Here is a 17,668-nt window from a genome sequence, read left to right as displayed (position 1 = left end):
GTGCCAACTTGGGCCAGTGAAGCAACGTCCTCCACAACTAGACTGAAGAACAAAACGACAGCAACTTGTCTGTTCCCCTTCCCCCAATTTCCCAGCGCTGTTCCCATCTCCCCAATTCCCCAATAAACATCTTTAAAAAAAAAAGTGCCTCTAAAATAGTATTCATATCGCAAGAACACACATCAATAAATTATTAAAATTAATAAAAAACAACTCAAATTCTAAAACTGATCTAACAATACAATGCAATTTCTATCAACATCCTAACAGTATCTTTCTGTGGAACTTGACAACCTGATCCTAAAATTTATATGGAACTGCAAATGGTCAGAAACAGCTAAGACACTCTTGAAGAAAAACAAGGTGAAAGGATATAATCTATTAGATTTTAAGACTTATGAAATTATTGTAATTTAGATAGTGAGGTAATTAAAGCATTATAGCTAAGACAAGATATAGAATGACAAGTAGGCCAATGGAATATAATAGAGAATGCAGAAACAGAACTAAGAATACACAGTTGACTGAAGAGCAGTGGAGAAAGCATATCTTTTCAATAATTAACACTGGGATAGAAATATAGAAAAAAAAGAAACTTAGTCACTAGCCAACATCATATTCAACATAAATTCCATATCTATATCTACAATATAAAATAATAAAGGCTTGGGAGGTAATATATATTATATTGTCATCTTAAACAGGAGACAAAAAATAGGAAAATACTGCTAAGTTTAGCCATTTTAAAATTAAGACTGTTGCCTCCCTGTGTTCACTAACCCTAAACAAATCACAACCTTTTTTCAGTCTCTATCAGTCCCCCACTTTGAAAGACCCATCTTAAACTTAAACCTACTGAACTTTTATCCTGAATTCCTGAAAACACCTTACTCTAACATTCCCTTTTTTGAATCATTACCAAGTATGTCAAGTTGATGTTGTTCCTTGCGACATGTTTAATCAACAGGTTTCTGTGGTGATCTTTGTGGGGAGTCAAAAACTGACAGTCTTATGTTTTTGAAATATAAATGGAGTCTTAATAGAAGAAATGATAAAATTTCTGAGATTTGCTCCAAAATTAATTTTAAAAAATAAAGAAAGTAGATAGGGGAGATAAAATTGGTCATAAATTTTTGAAGATGGGAGTTCATTATAATATTCTGTCTACTTGTGTATGTTTTAAATTCTCTATAATAATAAAAAATGTTATTCTTCTTTTTCTAGTCCTTAAGAGGGATGTTAATTAAGATCACAATAAAGTTACACTGTCTGACCATGACTACAGGCTCATGCCCAGAAATCATCTAGCCAAATGTAACCTAAGTCATACTGGATTTTGCAGTTCTGCTGCTGATGGAAGGCAGGGAACAGCAGAGTGGTTGTAAGACTTGCGAGAAAAAAAATTTTTTTTTTTTTAGCTGAGCCATCCTGCCATCTGTTGGCAGTTCAGCTCAGGCCGGGAATTGAACTGCTGTTGCTCAGAGCTCAAACTCCTGAGCGAGCTCTTAACCAACTGAGCCACTCAGCCAGCCCCAAGAAATAATTATTTTTAATGCCCTCCTATAACAACCCTAATGTAGAACAAGAGTATATGTAATCAACTTAAATTTAACATGTAAATCTTGGTTAAAACCAAAAAACGGGGGTGAGGGGGTAGAGAAAGTTTTCTGTGCTTTATTTATTCAGAGAGTGAAACAGTCTGCTAAATTCTTAGTTGTGCTTAGAATTTGCTCCCTCCTACATTCTACTCGAGAAAAATGAAGCTTCTTATTCTTAGAATTCTGGACCCTGAAATTGGCAGTTATTATGATTACACACACACACACAGTGATGTCCAACTTGAGGTTTTGAATAGCTGCTCATATAAGTTGACTTTCCTGTGCATTTGTACCGAGGAGGATCTAGCTCAGGTTGATGTCCTGGGAACCAGTGAGGCTCTCGCTTAAATCCTGAGGGAGGAGAAAAGAGAAGCAAAGACAAGTGGAATTAGTCAGTAGCAAGGAGTCTTAGTAACCAATCTCACTGTTATTGCTGAGGGAATAGAGAATGAGTCCAGTCAAAACTGAGAAAACAGAGAAATCATCCACTCATTCATTCCCTTATTCACTCATTCAGTTTATTTTTATTTGAGTTCTTTCTATATTCTAGGCCTAAGTTGGGTCCTGAGAGCCCAAAAATTAAAAAAACAACTGTCCACCTACTATGGGTTGAAAGCGGCATTTTGTTGTTGTAGCTCGTATCATATGTTGTTTCAAAGTAGTGTCCAAACTGGAAAGAAAAAGTAATAGATTAAAAATATAGGAGTCTATACCCAATACTGGGAAATAAAAATCACAGTGACATGAATTCTATCAAGCTCTGTCATATTTTAGATTGACTAGAGTTCTATATGTCATTACTCTATGTTCTACTAATCCATAACCTTTGTACATGTGTTTAGGAGTGATATAAGGGCAAGACACAGATAAATGACAAATCTAGGTAGGCAAGGACCAGGGGAAAAGCTAGCCTGAGTCGGAAGACGTTATGTTTCTGTAGATGAATAAAGTTTAAACAGAAGCAAGAGAAAGATTACTACCCATCCTTTTATTACCTCACAATAATTAATATCCAACTTGAAAGTAAAGTAGGATAGGTATTCCAGCTAAGGACTGCTGCCCTCCCCCAACCACTTCACTGAACAGAAGCCTGAGAGATCTCAGCATTGGCAGTTATGAGATTCCTGCCTCTCAAATAGCCACTGGCATTTCTTTTGCTAACAGAAGGAAACAAAGAGATTACCTGGGAAGGCAAGGGTTTGGGCTGCACGATATTCCTTAGGTCATATCTTTCCTGGTTCCAGTTGCCCATAAGGGTACGGTTCGAATAGGCATTCTCATTAGTGGTGCATCTCCAACCATACTGGAAAAACTTGGACATATCATTCCAATCTGTCCACACTTCAGCGTGGCCATCTGCATTAATGAGGCTGCCATAGTGTGGGTTTGTAAGGAAACAGGTGAGGAACTGTCTCTGGGAAAAGGTGAAAATAGAAAAGCTTGTTGCACAAACCAGAAAGCAGACGAGGCATCCCTTTCTCACTCTTGGTCAGGCATAATATAAGCACATCTTACTGAGGATCTAGGCTTTCCTGCCAATTTAATTGTTGTAGTTCTGTTTCTTTTTCTCCAGGTTCACGAGTCCTTTGATCTATCCTCTCAATCAGCAGTAGTGGATTACTATATAGATCAAATGCTCCCCCTAAAAAAGGCAGGAAACTTTAGTGCCCCCAATACTATATGGAGAACTAGCTAAAAGTTCAGGTAATTTTGAGATGCGGGAATTTAAGGATTAAGAGTATTGTTATAGTCAAAGAGAACAGGGAGAAGTGAGAGTTGGAAAACTAGAAAACACAATAAATGATCACTAAATCGTTTCCTTCCTTCTAGGCCCAGTTCAAATGCCACTTATTCCATATGCTTTCTCTTGTTAACTTCTCATTTGTCTCACACAGAACTTATGTTCATCTCTTTCTATATTTATAACTTTCTACCATGTGTTAAAAGTTCTTGAAATGTGCGTTGAACCCCTATTCTGAATTGTACATCCCTTGTGGACAGGATCTGTGTCTTATTCATTATCACACCCTCTTCTTCTGCCTGCCCTCCCAATCAACAGTGCTTTGCACATACTAGATGACCAATGCCTGAATTTCAATTATTTTGACAGAAATGAAGAACCGAACCATTTTTATTTTTGGGGCAAAAAATAAGTCTGGTCCCTTGGCTTAGAAGCAAGACAATACCTTCTCTGAAGAAGAGTAATTTGATGCTGAGTAGCTTCTGTTGGTTGAAGATTCTATAGGAGAGTGACAGAAAACCTTACTCTTCTCGTCCATGTTCTTTAAATGAAGAGATGTCAGCAAACCTGGCCCTCCCAGTTCTCCAAGCAAAGAAATAATGTAGATCACCCAGATCGCCATGAACAGATGGCCATGATTTGGGAGTCACCACCCACCCACCTTTGCACAGGTGGGGACAAAGTCAATACTGTAAGTTTAAAGGTAACTGTCCTCACATCATGTGCCTTTTTGAAGCTAGGTGCATGTAGTGATGTCAACAAACAGCATGATGACTAAAGAGTAGCTGGTCCTGGAAAGTCCAACAGGCCTAGTGCTCAGACTGCAGACCAAGGTGACACTGTCCTGGGGCTGTAAGGACAGACATCACTATCCACTCAGTTGTCCACTCCTGGAACCTGGGGCTTATCTTTGACTCTGATTTCTTTTAATCCCTTACATCCATCCAAATCACTAGGTCTTGTTGATTTCTGAATCAGTCCACTACTCTCCATCTCTACTGCCAAGATCCAATTCAGATCACTATCAGCCCTGGTTTCTATTACTGCAGTTGCCTCCTATCTGATCTTGCCATCAGCCTTGTTCTTCTCCAACCCTTCTCCAGAAGAGAGCAGGACTTTAGAAAATGAAAATCTGTGTCATCTTCCTATTTAAAATCTTTTCAATTACTCCACTCATAGCCGGACATCCTACTATATCAGAATTGCCTCTTTTGTTGTGTATCCATCACCAGGCTGCAAGCTCAGTTAAATCACAGACCACATCTTGCTTATCCGTATACCTATCTAACCACCCTCACAGTGGCACATAACAAGAACTCACTATTTTATGAATAAATAAAAGGCAGAAGATAGAGGCACCTGGAGAAACTCCGAGCTGCTGAGACAGTGGGCAGCAGCCATTTCGGATGAGATGAAGACTGTTATAAAATCCTCTGTGACAGGAACATGAAGAACGCAGCCTAACCTCTGCTTGGCCTCAGCCCTGCCCCGCCTCCTTCACTTAGGACTCGCCTCACTTGTGACCCTCATGCAGGTGTCACGAAGTCGCTCAGGGCCGTCCTCGAGCTAAAAGGCATTTATTTTGACATTCCCGAGAGAGTGGAGGTCTGAGGGAACCGCTTCGCCCGCATCTCGCTTTTGCACTCATGCTCGCTGTCCTCCCAGGATATCGCAGTACTCGTTTGTCAAGGCAACCAGGTGTTGTGGGTGCGTCATTAACTAGCGACGGATGAAGAGGGGCCCGCCAGAGGCCCGCGAAAGAAGTGACGTAATAAATGAGCGCCTCCGAGGACGCGAGCGGGGAGCAAGTTGAGGTTATGGCCCCTCGGCGCCTCCTGTTGGTTGGGGAGGGGAATTTCTCCTTCGCCGCCGCTCTGAGCGAGACCCTGGATCCCAGCACTAGTCTAACCGCCACCTGCCTCCAGCGCCCGGCCGACGTAGCCCCGGACCCGGTGGCTCGGGAGAACCTGCAGCGCCTACACGAGCGAGGTACTGAGGCCGCGCGCTCCCGCGAAGCCCCGCCCAGCTTCCCGCGTGGCCCGAAGAGAAAAGGGTGGGCACTTGGGGAATCAAGCCACGTGGGGATTGCTCTTGGACGTCTTTCAGACGTTTACCGAAAGCCCCGCTATGTGCCTAGACCTGGGTTGTTTGTACGGTTCAGGTTAGGGTAGGGTTTTCTCTGGTTACAGGTCTTAAGACATCCTCCTGTGTATATTTCGTGCCAGGTACCAAGATACGTTTTGGTGTGGACTGCACCCAGCTGGCGGATGCCTTTGAACTGCACGACAGGCAGTTTGATCGAATTTATTTTAACTTTCCGCACTGTGGACGCAAAGCTGGAGTAGCTAGGAACAGGGAACTGCTTGCCAAGTTTTTCCAGAGGTGAGGAAAGGAGAGCACTCACAGAATGTTTAACGTGTACATTACATAGTTACTGCACTCAAACATCATAGTGCGGGAAATTAGGCATAGGTGTGTAAGTTACTACGATAGGTTTAGAGAGAATGTGAAGCTCCAGATAACCCACAATCTAGTTGGAAAGGCAGACGTGTAAAAGGAGGACCACCTATTTTTAAATTTTATTATTTTTATTAGTTTCAGGTGTACAGAACCATGCAATAGTTATCCTTTACACCCCTCACAAAGTTAACAACCCCCACCCCCCATCTACTGCCCTCCCACGCCTGATATCATACTTATCTATTACAATTACATTGACTCCATTCCCACCCTCTATTCCACATCCCGTGACTATATGTATATATAGTTGTAATTGACATACAATATTATTCAACATCAGCTTCAGATATACAGTGCGGTGGTCAGGCCTCTACACCAACTATGAAGTGGTCTCCCTAACAAGACATGAGACCATCTGGCCCCCTAAGAAATATTTATAACATTATTGATTATATTCTCCAGTCTGTCTTTTCTATCCCTGAGGCCATATTGCAATTACCAATTTGTACTGTCTCGTCCCTTGCCCTTCTCCTTCATCCCCACCCCCTCCCAGCTAGTAACCCTCAGTTTTTCCTCTGTGTCTCTGAGATTATTTCTGTTTACATTTCTCATTTATTCAGTTTTTTAGATTCCACATATAAGTGAGATCATATGGTATTTGTCTTTCTCTGACTTATTTCACTTAGCATAATGTTCTCTAGTTCCATCCATATCATTGCAAATGGTACTATTTCATTCTTCTTTATAGCTGAGTAATACTCCATTGTGTAAATGCACCATAGTTTCTTAATCCAGTCGTCTACTGCTGGGCATTTCAGTTGTTTCCAAGTCTTAGCTATTGTGAATGGCGCCGCAGTGAACATAGGGGTGCATATATTTTTTCGAATTAATGTTCTTGGGTTTTTCTGGATAGAGGGCCACCTATTTTTGATAATGCAAAATAATGGTAGCCAGTTTTGTCTAATATCTAAGGTATGGATTCAGGAGGCAAATTGCCTGAATTCAGATCCACACCTACCACTTAATAGCTGTGTGATTTTAGGTATTAATCCTTTTCTTCTTCCTCATCTATAAACTGAGGATACTAACAATTAACTACCTCATAAAATAATTGTGAACTTAAAACAGTGCTTAACACTATTATACGAAAACATGATACAACTGCAGGTCTCTTTGGATCTTAGTTGTCAACAAACTTTTTACAGAGGCAGTATTTTAAGTTAGAATTTTTAGTACAAAATTTTAATAGGCACGAGGGGAGTGAAAAGAACAACTTTCTCCAAGGGGAAGAACAGCTTGATCAGTGAATCATGAATAGGAACTTTGCAGGCATTGATATAGATGAACAATGCAAATACCAAGTTGGGTACCTTGTCAGCCACTAGTATCAGTTATAAATTGAACATTGAATTTACATTCTTATTTACTTCCAGCTACTTTCTTTGCATGTTTGAAGTCTAATAGACCTTTGCAAATGGGTATGATGGATTTTAATTATTTCACAGCCAAACCATGTATATACAGCTAACTCCTGTGGTAATTTCTACTTGTTTCTGATAAACGGCTGGTGTCCCCCTCCTCCCATTAGCTGTGCAGATGTTCTTGCAGAGGAAGGAGAAGTCCATGTGGCATTGTGTAGAGGACAAGGCGGGACTCCTGCTGATAATCCCATAAGAGAATGGCACAACAGTTGGCAAGTGGTTGCCATGGCAGCTCTGGGACGATTCATTTTAAGTGATGTGCATCCCTTCAGCTGTGAGACTATGCCAGGGTACAAGTGCACTGGATATAGGTAAGTAATAATACAGGTCTAAGCCTTTTTATCTCTCTCACTGATGATAAAAATATTTCATAGGCAAACTTTTTCCTTGCCAATTTCCTGATTCAGTTTCTAGAAACACTTGCTTTTTATTTTTAAAGATTTTTATTGGGGGTTTGGGGGATGGGAACAGCGCTGGGGAACTGGGGGAAGGGGAACAGACAAGTTGCTGTCGTTTTGTTCTTCAGTCTAGTTGTGGAGGATGTTGCTTCACTGGCCGAAGTTGGCACCATCGCGCTCTTCCTGGGCGAGGCAGATCAGTCGCCGGCTTCTGGATGGCTGCTGGCCGCTCACGCTGGCTGCCGGCCACACACGGTAGCCCATGGCAACCCACTGCACCAGGGGCTGCAGCCTACGCCGTTGCCGGCAACTCCTGGCAGCCCAGCTCCAGGTTGAGCTGTTGTTCAGCATCTTAGCTGTAGAGGGCATTGTCACTGGCCCTCATATGTGGGATCCGAACCAGGCCCTCTGGTGTCCCAAGCCAGCTCTTAACCATCATGCCACTCGGCCGCCCAACACTTGCTTTTTTAATGACAGACTTCATACTTGGTGTTTATTTTGCCAGGAGTCAAAATAAGTCCTTTCATGTAGAAGGTGCTGTGAACCATATCTTCACCCGGAGCTTACCCTTTGAAGGTTTGCAACCAAGAGTCTTTAAGATCAAACTGGATGGCCAGTGGTTTTCCTTTCCAGAACCAGGAGCACTTGCAGGAAAGTTGAACAGGTAACTGTTATTTTACCAGAAATCACTTCTATCTCTAGCTGTATCCTTATTGGCTTGATGGCAACCATATATTGAATGAATGCTACATATACGGTTTATGATGTTGGTACTGTGAATACTTGTCAGTCTGGCTTACATAACCCTCTTTAGAATTAAAAACTGTCATATTTTCTGGTATATTGTAGGGATGTGGCTGTCAGAATTCTGAAACACATGATTTCTCTGTTTTTGGTGGATGATTTCTTTGTCTCCTTTCAGGATCAACTTAAGGATAATTCTTTTTTATTCAGCTATTTGTACTTTGTATTCTAGCTAAATTATAATTACTTATTAAGTTAAAAATGTTATTTTGTGTTCAAACAGGGGTTTCTTAGAAGCATCTTCATGTCATCCTATCAAAACCATAAATGAGAAACTGATTGCTGAATTGGGCAAAGCTTTCCCTCTAAAAAGACTGAAGTGTTCCTTCCCTTTGCTGCCACAGGGAGGCACCAGTGTTCCCACTTCCTGGAACTGTGACCTATCAGCAGTCTTTTGGATTAATCTCCTTAAGGATAATACAAATTATGAGCCCCTAACTGGTGGCACAACACAAGACATGGAGGACTTCATAGTGTCATTTTCAGAACTTAGCCTTCCCAAGAGCCCTGGAAGAGATGGTAAGGAAGAAGCTCATGACGGAATCTATGGCCAAGCCAAGGCCTGCCTTAGACCTTCTCTCCTAGTTCATGTTCAGGCTATCATTCAAGCACCAGACTTCCTCCCAGGTTCTCTGCACATCCTCAGTGGACCAGTCTTTCGGAAGTGCCTCATCTTGCCTTTTACAATGCCAGCATTTCATGAGACTTTATTTATCCTTGGATTTAATCAAAATCTGAAGGATGGCTGTCTTCAGTCACTACTGGATCATCTGAAGGGCATTCTAGATAGCTTTCTGACCCAGACAGCTGTGGAGGGCTCTAAACTGAGTAGTTCAGTAGAATTTGTCTTTCAACCAAATGGGAAAGATTATATGATTAATGTGAAGTCTCATAATTTTGGCCCAGATTTTGCCAAGGATCTGATTATTGGGTCTGTCACCACATCTGCTACAAGCATTATACACAAAGACCAGTGTTTTGTGTTTGTGTCTATGAACTTGGACCTCTTAGCCATGCTTATCTGGGGTATCTCTGACTGGAGGATGTTGTGGACCTTTGATAAACGTTTCCTGAAGAGTTTTGTCTCTGGGAAAATAGAACCCTTTAAAAGCTATTCCCTATATCCTCCATGCTTTGTGCATGATATTAGTTTTTGGTTAGATGAGAAGAAAGGATTTGATGAACTAGAGTTTCACACTGTGGCCCGATCAGTGTCGCAGGACACTGTCATATCCATACAATTCCTTAGTCGTTTTCAGCATCCCAAGACTGAACAGGTCAGCCTCTGCTATAGATTGACCTACCAGACCTGTGACAAGGCCCTTACCCAGCAGCAGGTAATATCAATGCAGTCCCAATTTAGGAAAGAGATTCAACAACGACTACACCTGACACCTCGATAGTTTAGTGAATTCATTTCTACAGTTTGATCCTCATGGGTGTGGGATGAAAAAGACCAATTTGTAACTGGGAGTCCTTTCTGGGAGGTTTTTTGGAAAATATTCTACCTTGTGTCTATAGCCACTGTTGGTTGACTGTAAAGATACCTGTGACTCGGTCACTTAACCTTATAGACTATAATGTGATTAGTGACCTTTGGAGTTGTGCAGTATTTTGATCCTGAGTAATGACTAGGAAAATAAAAAAGTAAAACATCATCTTGTACTTTAGATGCTCTATTGCTAAAGAGGCAGTAGAACTTGAGTGCTCATCAAATATATATTAAAATACATTTTCCACACTGTCATTTTCTCTTCCCTTAACTCTATAGTATCATCTCACTAAATGAATTTATGAGAGTAGTTTTTAGAGTCAGACAGACCAACATTTATTAGCTTGGGTAAGATGCAAGTGATCAATAATTAGTATTGGTATCATCATTATTTTTATTCTGTGGTTGACTACTGTTAAAGTCATGGAACTAATAAGTGTCAGATTTAGAGTTCATACTTGGCTCTTTCTGACTCTACGTAGAGCCCATGTTCTTTCTGTCACTTTGTTTCTGTACTCCTTCTCTAGACTTCTTCAACAGTAATCTCTCAAATGTTATTCACTCTAAAGCTTGCCTGCCTAGATTTTGGGGCTTTCTGTTGTAAGCATCTCTAAGGGACACTGTGAGCTTGGCTCAGCTCAGGACTTTGAAGAATGGGGTACTCTAATGTGGATTAATGTACATTCCTGTTAATAGTTAGGCTCCGATTGAAATTGTATTGTAAACTTTGTGAAGTAAATAACTGTCTCATTTATTCTTCATCTTGTTTGTTTGTTTGTTTTTTGTGGAGGGCAGTGTCACTGGCCCTCACATGTGGGATCCGAACCGGGGCCCTCTGGTATCCCAAGCCAGTTCTTAACCCTCACGCCACTCGGCCGGCCCTCATTTATTCTTGTATTTGGAGAAAAGCATATGGGAAGGCAAGAATAGAAACAAAGAAACAAATTAGAAGGTTATTATGATATTGCAAACAAGAGATAATGGTGGCTTGGGCCAGGGTGTAAGAAGTTGTTAGATTGGGTAATATTTAGAAGGACTTGCTGATGAATTAAATGTATGTGCATGGGTGGAAGGTGTGAAGTCAGAGAAGTAGAGGAATCAAGAAGGACTCCTAGGTTTTTTTTACCTGAGCACCTGGAAGAATAGTGTCATTAACAAATAGGAAAACATAGGAGTAAGTTTTGGAGTGAAGAATCAAGGGATTGGGCCAGCTGAGTGGCTCGTTGGTTAAGAGTTGGCTTGGGAACGCGAGCTCTGAGCAGCAAGGCCACCAGTTTGGATCCCACATAAGGGCCAGTGACGCTGTGCCCTCTACAGCTAAGATGGTGAACAACAGCTCAACCTGGAGCTGGGCTGCCGTGAGTCTCCAGCAATGATGGCATAGGCTGCAGTGGGCTGCAAGCTACCGTGAGGGGCCAGCAGCCAGCGTGAGCTGCTGTGAACTGCCGTGAGCAGCCGGTCGGCAACTGATCTGCCTCAGCTGGGAAGAGCGCAATGATCACAATACCAACATGGGGCAGTGAAGCGATGTCCTCCACAACTAGACGAAGAACAAAAGGACAGCAACTTGTCTGTTCCCCTTCCCTGATTCCCCAATGCTGTTCCCTCCCCCAATTCCCCAATAAAATCTTTAAAAAAAAAAAAGAATCAAGGGATCTCTTAGGACACATGTATTAGCTCTCTACATAGAATATAAGCTAATTAAGGGCATGTAATGTGATTTATAGCTTTCTTCTATCTCCAATAGTGCCTTGTACATTGATGAAATGATTACATTTGAGCTGGATCTTAAAGGCACAGGGATGTCGGGGGGGATTGTTAGGCAAGAGAGGGTGTGCATTCCAAGCAGAGGGCATATGAGCAGAGGAATAGATAAGGGTGCATTTGGGGCACTTTTCTTGCTAGTTAGTTGGAATGTAAAATGTATATAGGAAGGTAGTGGGAGATAAGATTAGAAAAGCAGGTTGGGGTCTTTTGAGCTTCCTTCGCTCCGCCCGCTCCAAACTCTTTGGAGTATACTTTCTCTTCTAATTATGACCCATGAGCCATTCTCTAGTTTTGGGCGCACTTCTGTTTCTGTGAAATGTATTTTTTCTTCTAATAAACTCCTTTTCTGCTACTTAAAAAAAAAAAGGAAAGCAGGTTGGCTGGGGCTGGAGTTAGTTCATGAAAGGCTGAATGCTAAAATAAGGAGTTTGTACTTTATTTGGCAACAATAGGAAAAAATGTGAGTTTTTATTTATTGATTTTTTAAAATTTTATTTCATTTTTTTAGCTGAGCCATCCTGCCACCTGTTGGCAGCTCAGCGGCTGCTCAGCTTGGGCCGGGAATCGAACTGCTGTTGCTCAGAGCTCACACTCTTGAGCGAGCTCTTAACCAACTGAGCCACTTGGCTGGCCCAAAAATGTGTTTTGATTAAGGAAGTGACACAAGAGTAGTGCTTTTGAGAATTAACTGGACAGTGTTGCACAGGATCAATTTGAGATAGGAGATCCCTGTAAAGATGCTATTGTAGTCCTAGGAAGAGGCAGAGAGGGGCTGGTGTTAGAGTGAAATAAAAAGGAAATGGATGTATGAGATATAGGTAGGCTGGGATGTCCGAACTTGGTAACTAATAAAATTGCATATGGGAATTGAGCAATATGATCAATCACCATTTTCAATACTTGGAAATTTTTAGTATGAAATCAACCTGAGACCCTGTCAAGTTTAGCATTCTCTCTATAAACTCGTTTTAGTTACTGGTACAGAGCACCACGGGGTAGGAAGAGCTCTGTGGTTGGGGGAGTGGGCACAGTGTCAGGAACAGGTGAATGAACCCTGAGCGTCACAGGCATGGTATCATCAAGATGCCTGTATACTTGTTAAAATGCCTGTATGAAATCAAGAGCTTTCTCCTGATCTCCTGGTTGGAAGAGCATGGGCTTTGTAGTAAGTTCCGGTTTGGAATACGGTTCCTGGGTTGGGTTGGACCTGGGTTAGTATATGGCTCCACCATTTCCTAACTATGCAACCTTGGGCCTCAGTTTCCTTCTTGATAAAACAAGGTTGTTATGAGTATAACATTTTAAAAGGATAAAATCTGTAAAATGCTTACCATTATGCTGTAGTAGCAATGGCAGTCACTGGTGTCTGGTTGAATTTGCTGCACAGAATTTTTTCAGTGTTTCACTTCTCATTCTATATTCTGCCATTAGGGCTGTGTCTCTGAAGCAGTTAATTACAGGCTGTCCCTACTACTCTTACCAAAATACAGAGAGGGCAACTTGTCAGTGACCTTTTAAGGACTTACCCTTTGATAGGCAGCTGTGCTATGATTTTTAACTGAATATCTCCGGGTACTCACCTTGCAGAGTTGCTTAATTACTTTGTGCTTTCTTTTAGCTAGAGGAGCTGAAGGACGGTTTTTTGTAGGAGTGGAGAATGCTGAAAAGTGAAGCAAGAGAGAGTTGGAGGGAGGAATGCCCAGCATTACAAGTATGTGGAAGGGGTAGCTATGACGATAAAAGTAAAGTCTCAGGTCCGATTTTTTTTCTACTCAGGCATTTGCCCCAATTGGCCCCATAACGCTGTAATTTCGTCTTTTCTGCGCATGTCAAGGTCTTTTGTCCCTCGGCGGACACCGTTTGCCAGCCAAAGCTATGTCTCCGCGCTCGCCGCCTTCGTAGGGTGCCGAATTCTTACCTTTTTTACCCAGGCTGGCCATGGCGAGCCGAGGGGCTCGGCAGCGCCTGAAGGGCAGCGGAGGCAGCGGCGGGGACACGGCCTCTGCGGTAGAAGCGGACAAGCTGCGGGAGCTGCTGTGCAGCCGGGAGGCGGGCGGCGCGGAGCCCCGCACCGAGTAGGTGTGCGGTCGCGGTGGGGGCGTGGCCGGGCTGGCGGCGCTGCGTGAGGCTGCCCCGGGGAGGGTCGCGCCGGCGCCGCGCAGGGCTTCGCTGGGGCCGGCCTTCTCCCCCGGAGGGCCTGGCTGCCTCGGCTGCCACGTCCTACTGCTCTTCCTGGACGGGTCAACGTTCGTTCTTCACCCGGTCTTAGATCCCCCGCCCCGGGTCCTGTGTTTCCTGTAAAGAAACCCTGGGGTGCGGATCTGTGAAGCTCCTGGCCCAGGCCCAGAATGGGCCGGCGTCCTGGTGTTTGAGTTGGCAGAGCCTCTGGGAGAAATTGACAGGACCACAGGGTTTACCTTTTTCCGGCTGTCTCTCACCGCTTCCTTCATTCTCCCCAAAGTCCCAATCCTTTACTCTAATTTATGGACCCCACAATCTCCAGCAGCAGCAATCACTTCTCTCCCCAAGCCTGGGAAGGTTAGGACTCCATTAAAGCAGCTGTCAACGTATGGAATTGGAAGAGGTTACGAACCTTGCCCATATTAGGCCTCTATACGTTGGAACAGATGGGGAAATGAATAAAACCATGGAAACTAATGACCTTGTTAAGAGAAGAAAGAGAGAATGAGAGCTTTGTGGTCTTCAAATGAGTGATTAGTTGGCATGGGATAAATGGAGCATCATAGATGCAATGAATTAAAGTGTATGAATTAATTTACACGTGAAAAACACGGAAGTGGAAGGGATGATTAAAGTTGATCTAAGAACAATTAATGACTCACCTTTATAGGTGAATACTTAAGTGCGTCTATGTCCCTTACCATTCTGTTCCTTTCTGTTTAGTTTTAGTCGTTCTAGTTAGCGGGTCCTTCCTGACATACTTTTTTTGCTTCTGAGCAGGCTCTCTGGGAACAAAGCAGGACAAGTCTGGGCACCTGAAGGATCTACTGCTTTCAAGTGTCTGCTGTCAGCAAGGTTATGTGCTGCTCTCCTGAGCAACATCTCTGACTGTGATGAAACATTCAACTACTGGGAACCAGTAGGTGATTTCTTTCTTTCTTTGTTTTGCTGTTGTTCTTGATTTCACTGCTTGGGACCTTGTTACCAATCAAAATACAAATACTATATACAAGTGTGACCATTAGCAAAATAACTTTATTTTCACTTTTGTATTCTAAGGGAATTTGGCCGTTTTACGAAAAGATGTAATTTGTAATTTCCTTAAAACATTTTTTTAATCAAAATAATACTTTGAGATAGTTTTTAAAGTTAACCACTACTACAAAACTTTAAGGAAAAACAGTAGCTCCCAGTTTCACATCTTATGTTAAAGTTCCAGTCCCCAGAGGCAACCACTTTCTTTAAACTTTTTTTGTTATTTCTTCTGATGTTTATTTACTAAACTAATATTACTAAATACTTCTATTATACTTCTATTTCTTGATTTATAGATTTATAAGTATGTTCACTTCCTACTATAGAAAATTCAGAGGTGAAATTTTCTGATCACATAAAAAAAAATAAAGAATGTTTAGTGTAGGTGGTTTAAGGAAAATATAAAATTTAGAGTTTCTCTGTTTTGGCTAATGAAAATTTAAAAAATAAGTAGAAGATAAAATTCAAAATTTTAATGTTGATAAAACAACAGTCTTGTAGAATTAATTTATAATGTCCTAATATTTTTCAATATTGGGTCATTTTGATTCTTATCCATTAGTTGAAAATCTTATTGAGAGTTTCAGCATTTTTGTATACCTTCATCTCATTAATATTTTTGCCTAGAAACTTTATCTGCATTCTTTTAATAAGGATTTTTTGCCAATGTAACCCTGAATCCATCTGTTTTGTACTTTCAGACACACTACCTCATCTATGGGAAAGGGTTTCAGACTTGGGAATATTCCCCAGTTTATGCCATTCGCTCCTATGCTTACCTGTTACTTCATGCCTGGCCAGCTGCATTTCATGCAAGAATTCTACAAACTAATAAGGTAAGGGCAGACCAATCTGGAAACAATCACAACTGATCAAGAGGTGAGTCTCTGGGATAGGACAGTTTTGAGAAAAGGACAAAACAGATTGGTAGTTAAGAGGGGACTTTTTTGAAGAAGAATCATTTATTCATTCATTCTTCAACAAATATTAATTGAGCAACTTTTACTTGGTAGGCACTCTGTTAACTACTGTGGATGTAACAGTGACCGAATTCATGCCCTAATGGAATTTATAGTTTAATGGGGAAGGTGAACATTGAGCAAGTAATTGTAAATGCAGTGAGTCTTATGAAGAGTACAGTGTACAGTGGGATAGGATATTAGGAGAGCCTAATTTAAAGTGTTGAAGGATAATTAGGAGTTAACTGAGACCTAATCTGATTACTTTTCAGAAATTTGACTATGCTGTGTCTTGGCATGGATTTCTTTGGGTTTGTCTTGTTTGGAGCTTACTTAGCTTCTTGAATCTTTAGGCTTATGTCTTTGGCCGAATTTGGGGAGTTTTTAGCTGTTATTTTTTTGAGTTCTTTTTCAGCCCTGCCCCTTTTCTCCTTTCCTGAGACTCCAGTGATATGAATATTAGGTATTTTATTTTAGTCCCACAGGTTCCTGGGACTCTTTTTTTTTCCCCCAGTCTCTTTTCTCTGTGTTGTTCATATTGAGCAATTTCTAATTTTCTATCTTCCAGTTCACTGGTTCTTTCCTCTCTCCCCTCCATTCCACTGTTGACCCTATTCATTGAGCTTTTATTTTGATTAGTATATTTTTCAGTTGTAAAATTTACATTTCATTTTTTTATGTCTTCTATTTCTTTACTGAAACTTTATTTTTTTCATTTGTTTAAAGCATATTCTTAATTGTTCATTGAAGCATTTTTACAATGGCTCCTTGAAAACTTTGTCAGATAATTTTGACATTTCTCTCCCTCTCTCTCTCTTTCTCTCTCTCGGTATCTATTGCTCGACTTCTTTCATTCAGTTTGAGATCTTCCTGGTTGACAAATAATTTTCAGTTAAAACTTGGTATATTTTGGGTATTACATTATGAGACTCTGGTCTTACTCATGGGTCTGCTGCTTCCTCTGCAGTACTCTGCTCCTCTGGCTTTTATTGAAGCCTTCTGTTTTAGCTGCCTTCTTTTAATACGACTCCAGCAAGAGAGAGGAGGGGATTTTCTACCTTGTTATTGCAAGTGGGGGTAGAAGTCCAGGTTTCCCAGTAGGCCCCCACTGATACCACCCTAGGGAGCAGGATAGAGGTACCTCATTATAGTAATACAATGCATAATGGCACTTCGGTCAATGACAGATACAACACACTACTCACGTGTTTGTGGTGATGCTGGTGTAAACAAACCTGTGCTGTGAGTCGTGTAAAAATATAGCTCATACAAGTAGATAATACTTGATAATGACATAGAAGACTACGTTAATGGTTTATGTATTTCTAATACTATACTTTTTATCATTATTTTAGAATGTACTCTTTCTAATAAAAAAAGTTTGGGGCCAGCCGAGTGGCGTGATGGTTAAGAACTGGCTTGGGAAGCCAGAGGGCCCCGGTTCGGATCCCACGTATGAGGGCCAGTGACACTGCCCTCCACATCTAAGATGCTGAACGACATCTCAACCTGGAGCTGGGCTGCCATGAGTCGCCCACGACGGCGTAGGCTGCAGCCCCTGCTGCAGTGGATTGCCATGGGCTACCGTATGTAGCCAGCAGCCAGCATGAGCGGCCAGCAGCCGCAGTGAGTGGCCGTCTAGAAGCCGGCGACTAATCTGCCTCGCCCGGGAAGAGCGCAATGATGGTGCCAACTTGGGCCAGTGAAGCAACGTCCTCCACAACTAGACTGAAGAACAAAACGACAGCAACT

The 17,668-nt window shown here is 41.8% G+C and overlaps 3 protein-coding genes across 9 annotated transcripts in view; 2 read left to right on the top strand and 1 right to left on the bottom strand.

Annotated features, from left to right (window-relative positions):
- Window positions 1-1,659: 1,659 nt before the first annotated feature.
- Window positions 1,660-4,782, bottom strand: CFAP68 (cilia and flagella associated protein 68). 2 transcript variants are annotated; one of them, XM_019653693.1, is made up of 4 exons: window positions 4,699-4,782; window positions 2,782-3,012; window positions 2,202-2,268; window positions 1,660-1,949 (listed from the first exon to the last, which is right to left on the bottom strand). In XM_019653693.1, exons 1-4 carry the CDS (start codon window positions 4,738-4,740, stop codon window positions 1,774-1,776), a joined length of 516 nt encoding a protein of 171 aa, XP_019509238.1. In that variant the 5' UTR covers window positions 4,741-4,782; the 3' UTR covers window positions 1,660-1,773. The 2 variants fall into 2 exon arrangements, with proteins under 2 accessions (XP_019509238.1, XP_019509237.1); XM_019653692.1 differs by lacking the exon at window positions 4,699-4,782 and adding an exon at window positions 3,785-4,682.
- Window positions 4,783-5,100: 318 nt separating this feature from the next.
- On the top strand, window positions 5,101-10,728 carry FDXACB1 (ferredoxin-fold anticodon binding domain containing 1). The gene is made up of 5 exons (XM_019653691.1): window positions 5,101-5,328; window positions 5,565-5,721; window positions 7,388-7,591; window positions 8,184-8,342; window positions 8,706-10,728. The coding sequence occupies exons 1-5, from the start codon at window positions 5,115-5,117 to the stop codon at window positions 9,883-9,885; spliced, it is 1,914 nt and encodes a 637-aa protein (XP_019509236.1). The 5' UTR covers window positions 5,101-5,114; the 3' UTR covers window positions 9,886-10,728.
- Window positions 10,729-13,581: 2,853 nt separating this feature from the next.
- The window catches only part of ALG9 (ALG9 alpha-1,2-mannosyltransferase), a 92,369-nt gene continuing 88,282 nt past the window's right edge, over window positions 13,582-17,668 (top strand). For 5 of the 6 annotated variants that reach the window (XM_019653682.1, XM_019653679.1, XM_019653680.1 and 2 more), the window contains exons 1-3: window positions 13,582-13,816; window positions 14,703-14,841; window positions 15,659-15,793. In XM_019653682.1, coding sequence (XP_019509227.1) covers window positions 13,680-13,816; window positions 14,703-14,841; window positions 15,659-15,793 — 411 coding nt within the window. In that variant the 5' untranslated portion in view covers window positions 13,582-13,679. Of the gene's footprint in view, window positions 13,817-14,062; window positions 14,280-14,702; window positions 14,842-15,658; window positions 15,794-17,668 lie in introns of those variants that run through there. The other variant, XM_019653684.1, reaches the window with a different exon arrangement.

The sequence above is a fragment of the Hipposideros armiger genome, unplaced genomic scaffold (assembly GCF_001890085.2).
Source record: "Hipposideros armiger isolate ML-2016 unplaced genomic scaffold, ASM189008v1 scaffold_204, whole genome shotgun sequence".
Taxonomy (NCBI): Eukaryota; Metazoa; Chordata; class Mammalia; order Chiroptera; family Hipposideridae; genus Hipposideros; species Hipposideros armiger.
This window is presented reverse-complemented; position numbering and strand designations above follow the sequence as displayed.

What these genes read in the sequence shown, in the direction of transcription:
- FDXACB1 (XM_019653691.1), top strand. Translation starts at nt 5,115, where the DNA reads ATGAGCGCCTCCGAGGACGCGAGCGGGGAGCAAGTTGAGGTTATGGCC. An exon ending in GCAGCGCCTACACGAGCGAG is followed by an intron (nt 5,329 to 5,564) that starts GTACTGAGGCCG and finishes ATTTCGTGCCAG; the next exon opens with GTACCAAGATACGTTTTGGT. An exon ending in CTTGCCAAGTTTTTCCAGAG is followed by an intron (nt 5,722 to 7,387) that starts GTGAGGAAAGGA and finishes TCCTCCCATTAG; the next exon opens with CTGTGCAGATGTTCTTGCAG.
- CFAP68 (XM_019653692.1), bottom strand. Translation starts at nt 3,961, where the DNA reads ATGGCGATCTGGGTGATCTACATTATTTCTTTGCTTGGAGAACTGGGA. An exon ending in ATTACTCTTCTTCAGAGAAG is followed by an intron (nt 3,013 to 3,784) that starts GTATTGTCTTGC and finishes ACCTTTTCCCAG; the next exon opens with AGACAGTTCCTCACCTGTTT. An exon ending in AATGCCGCTTTCAACCCATA is followed by an intron (nt 1,950 to 2,201) that starts GTAGGTGGACAG and finishes CTCCTCCCTCAG; the next exon opens with GATTTAAGCGAGAGCCTCAC.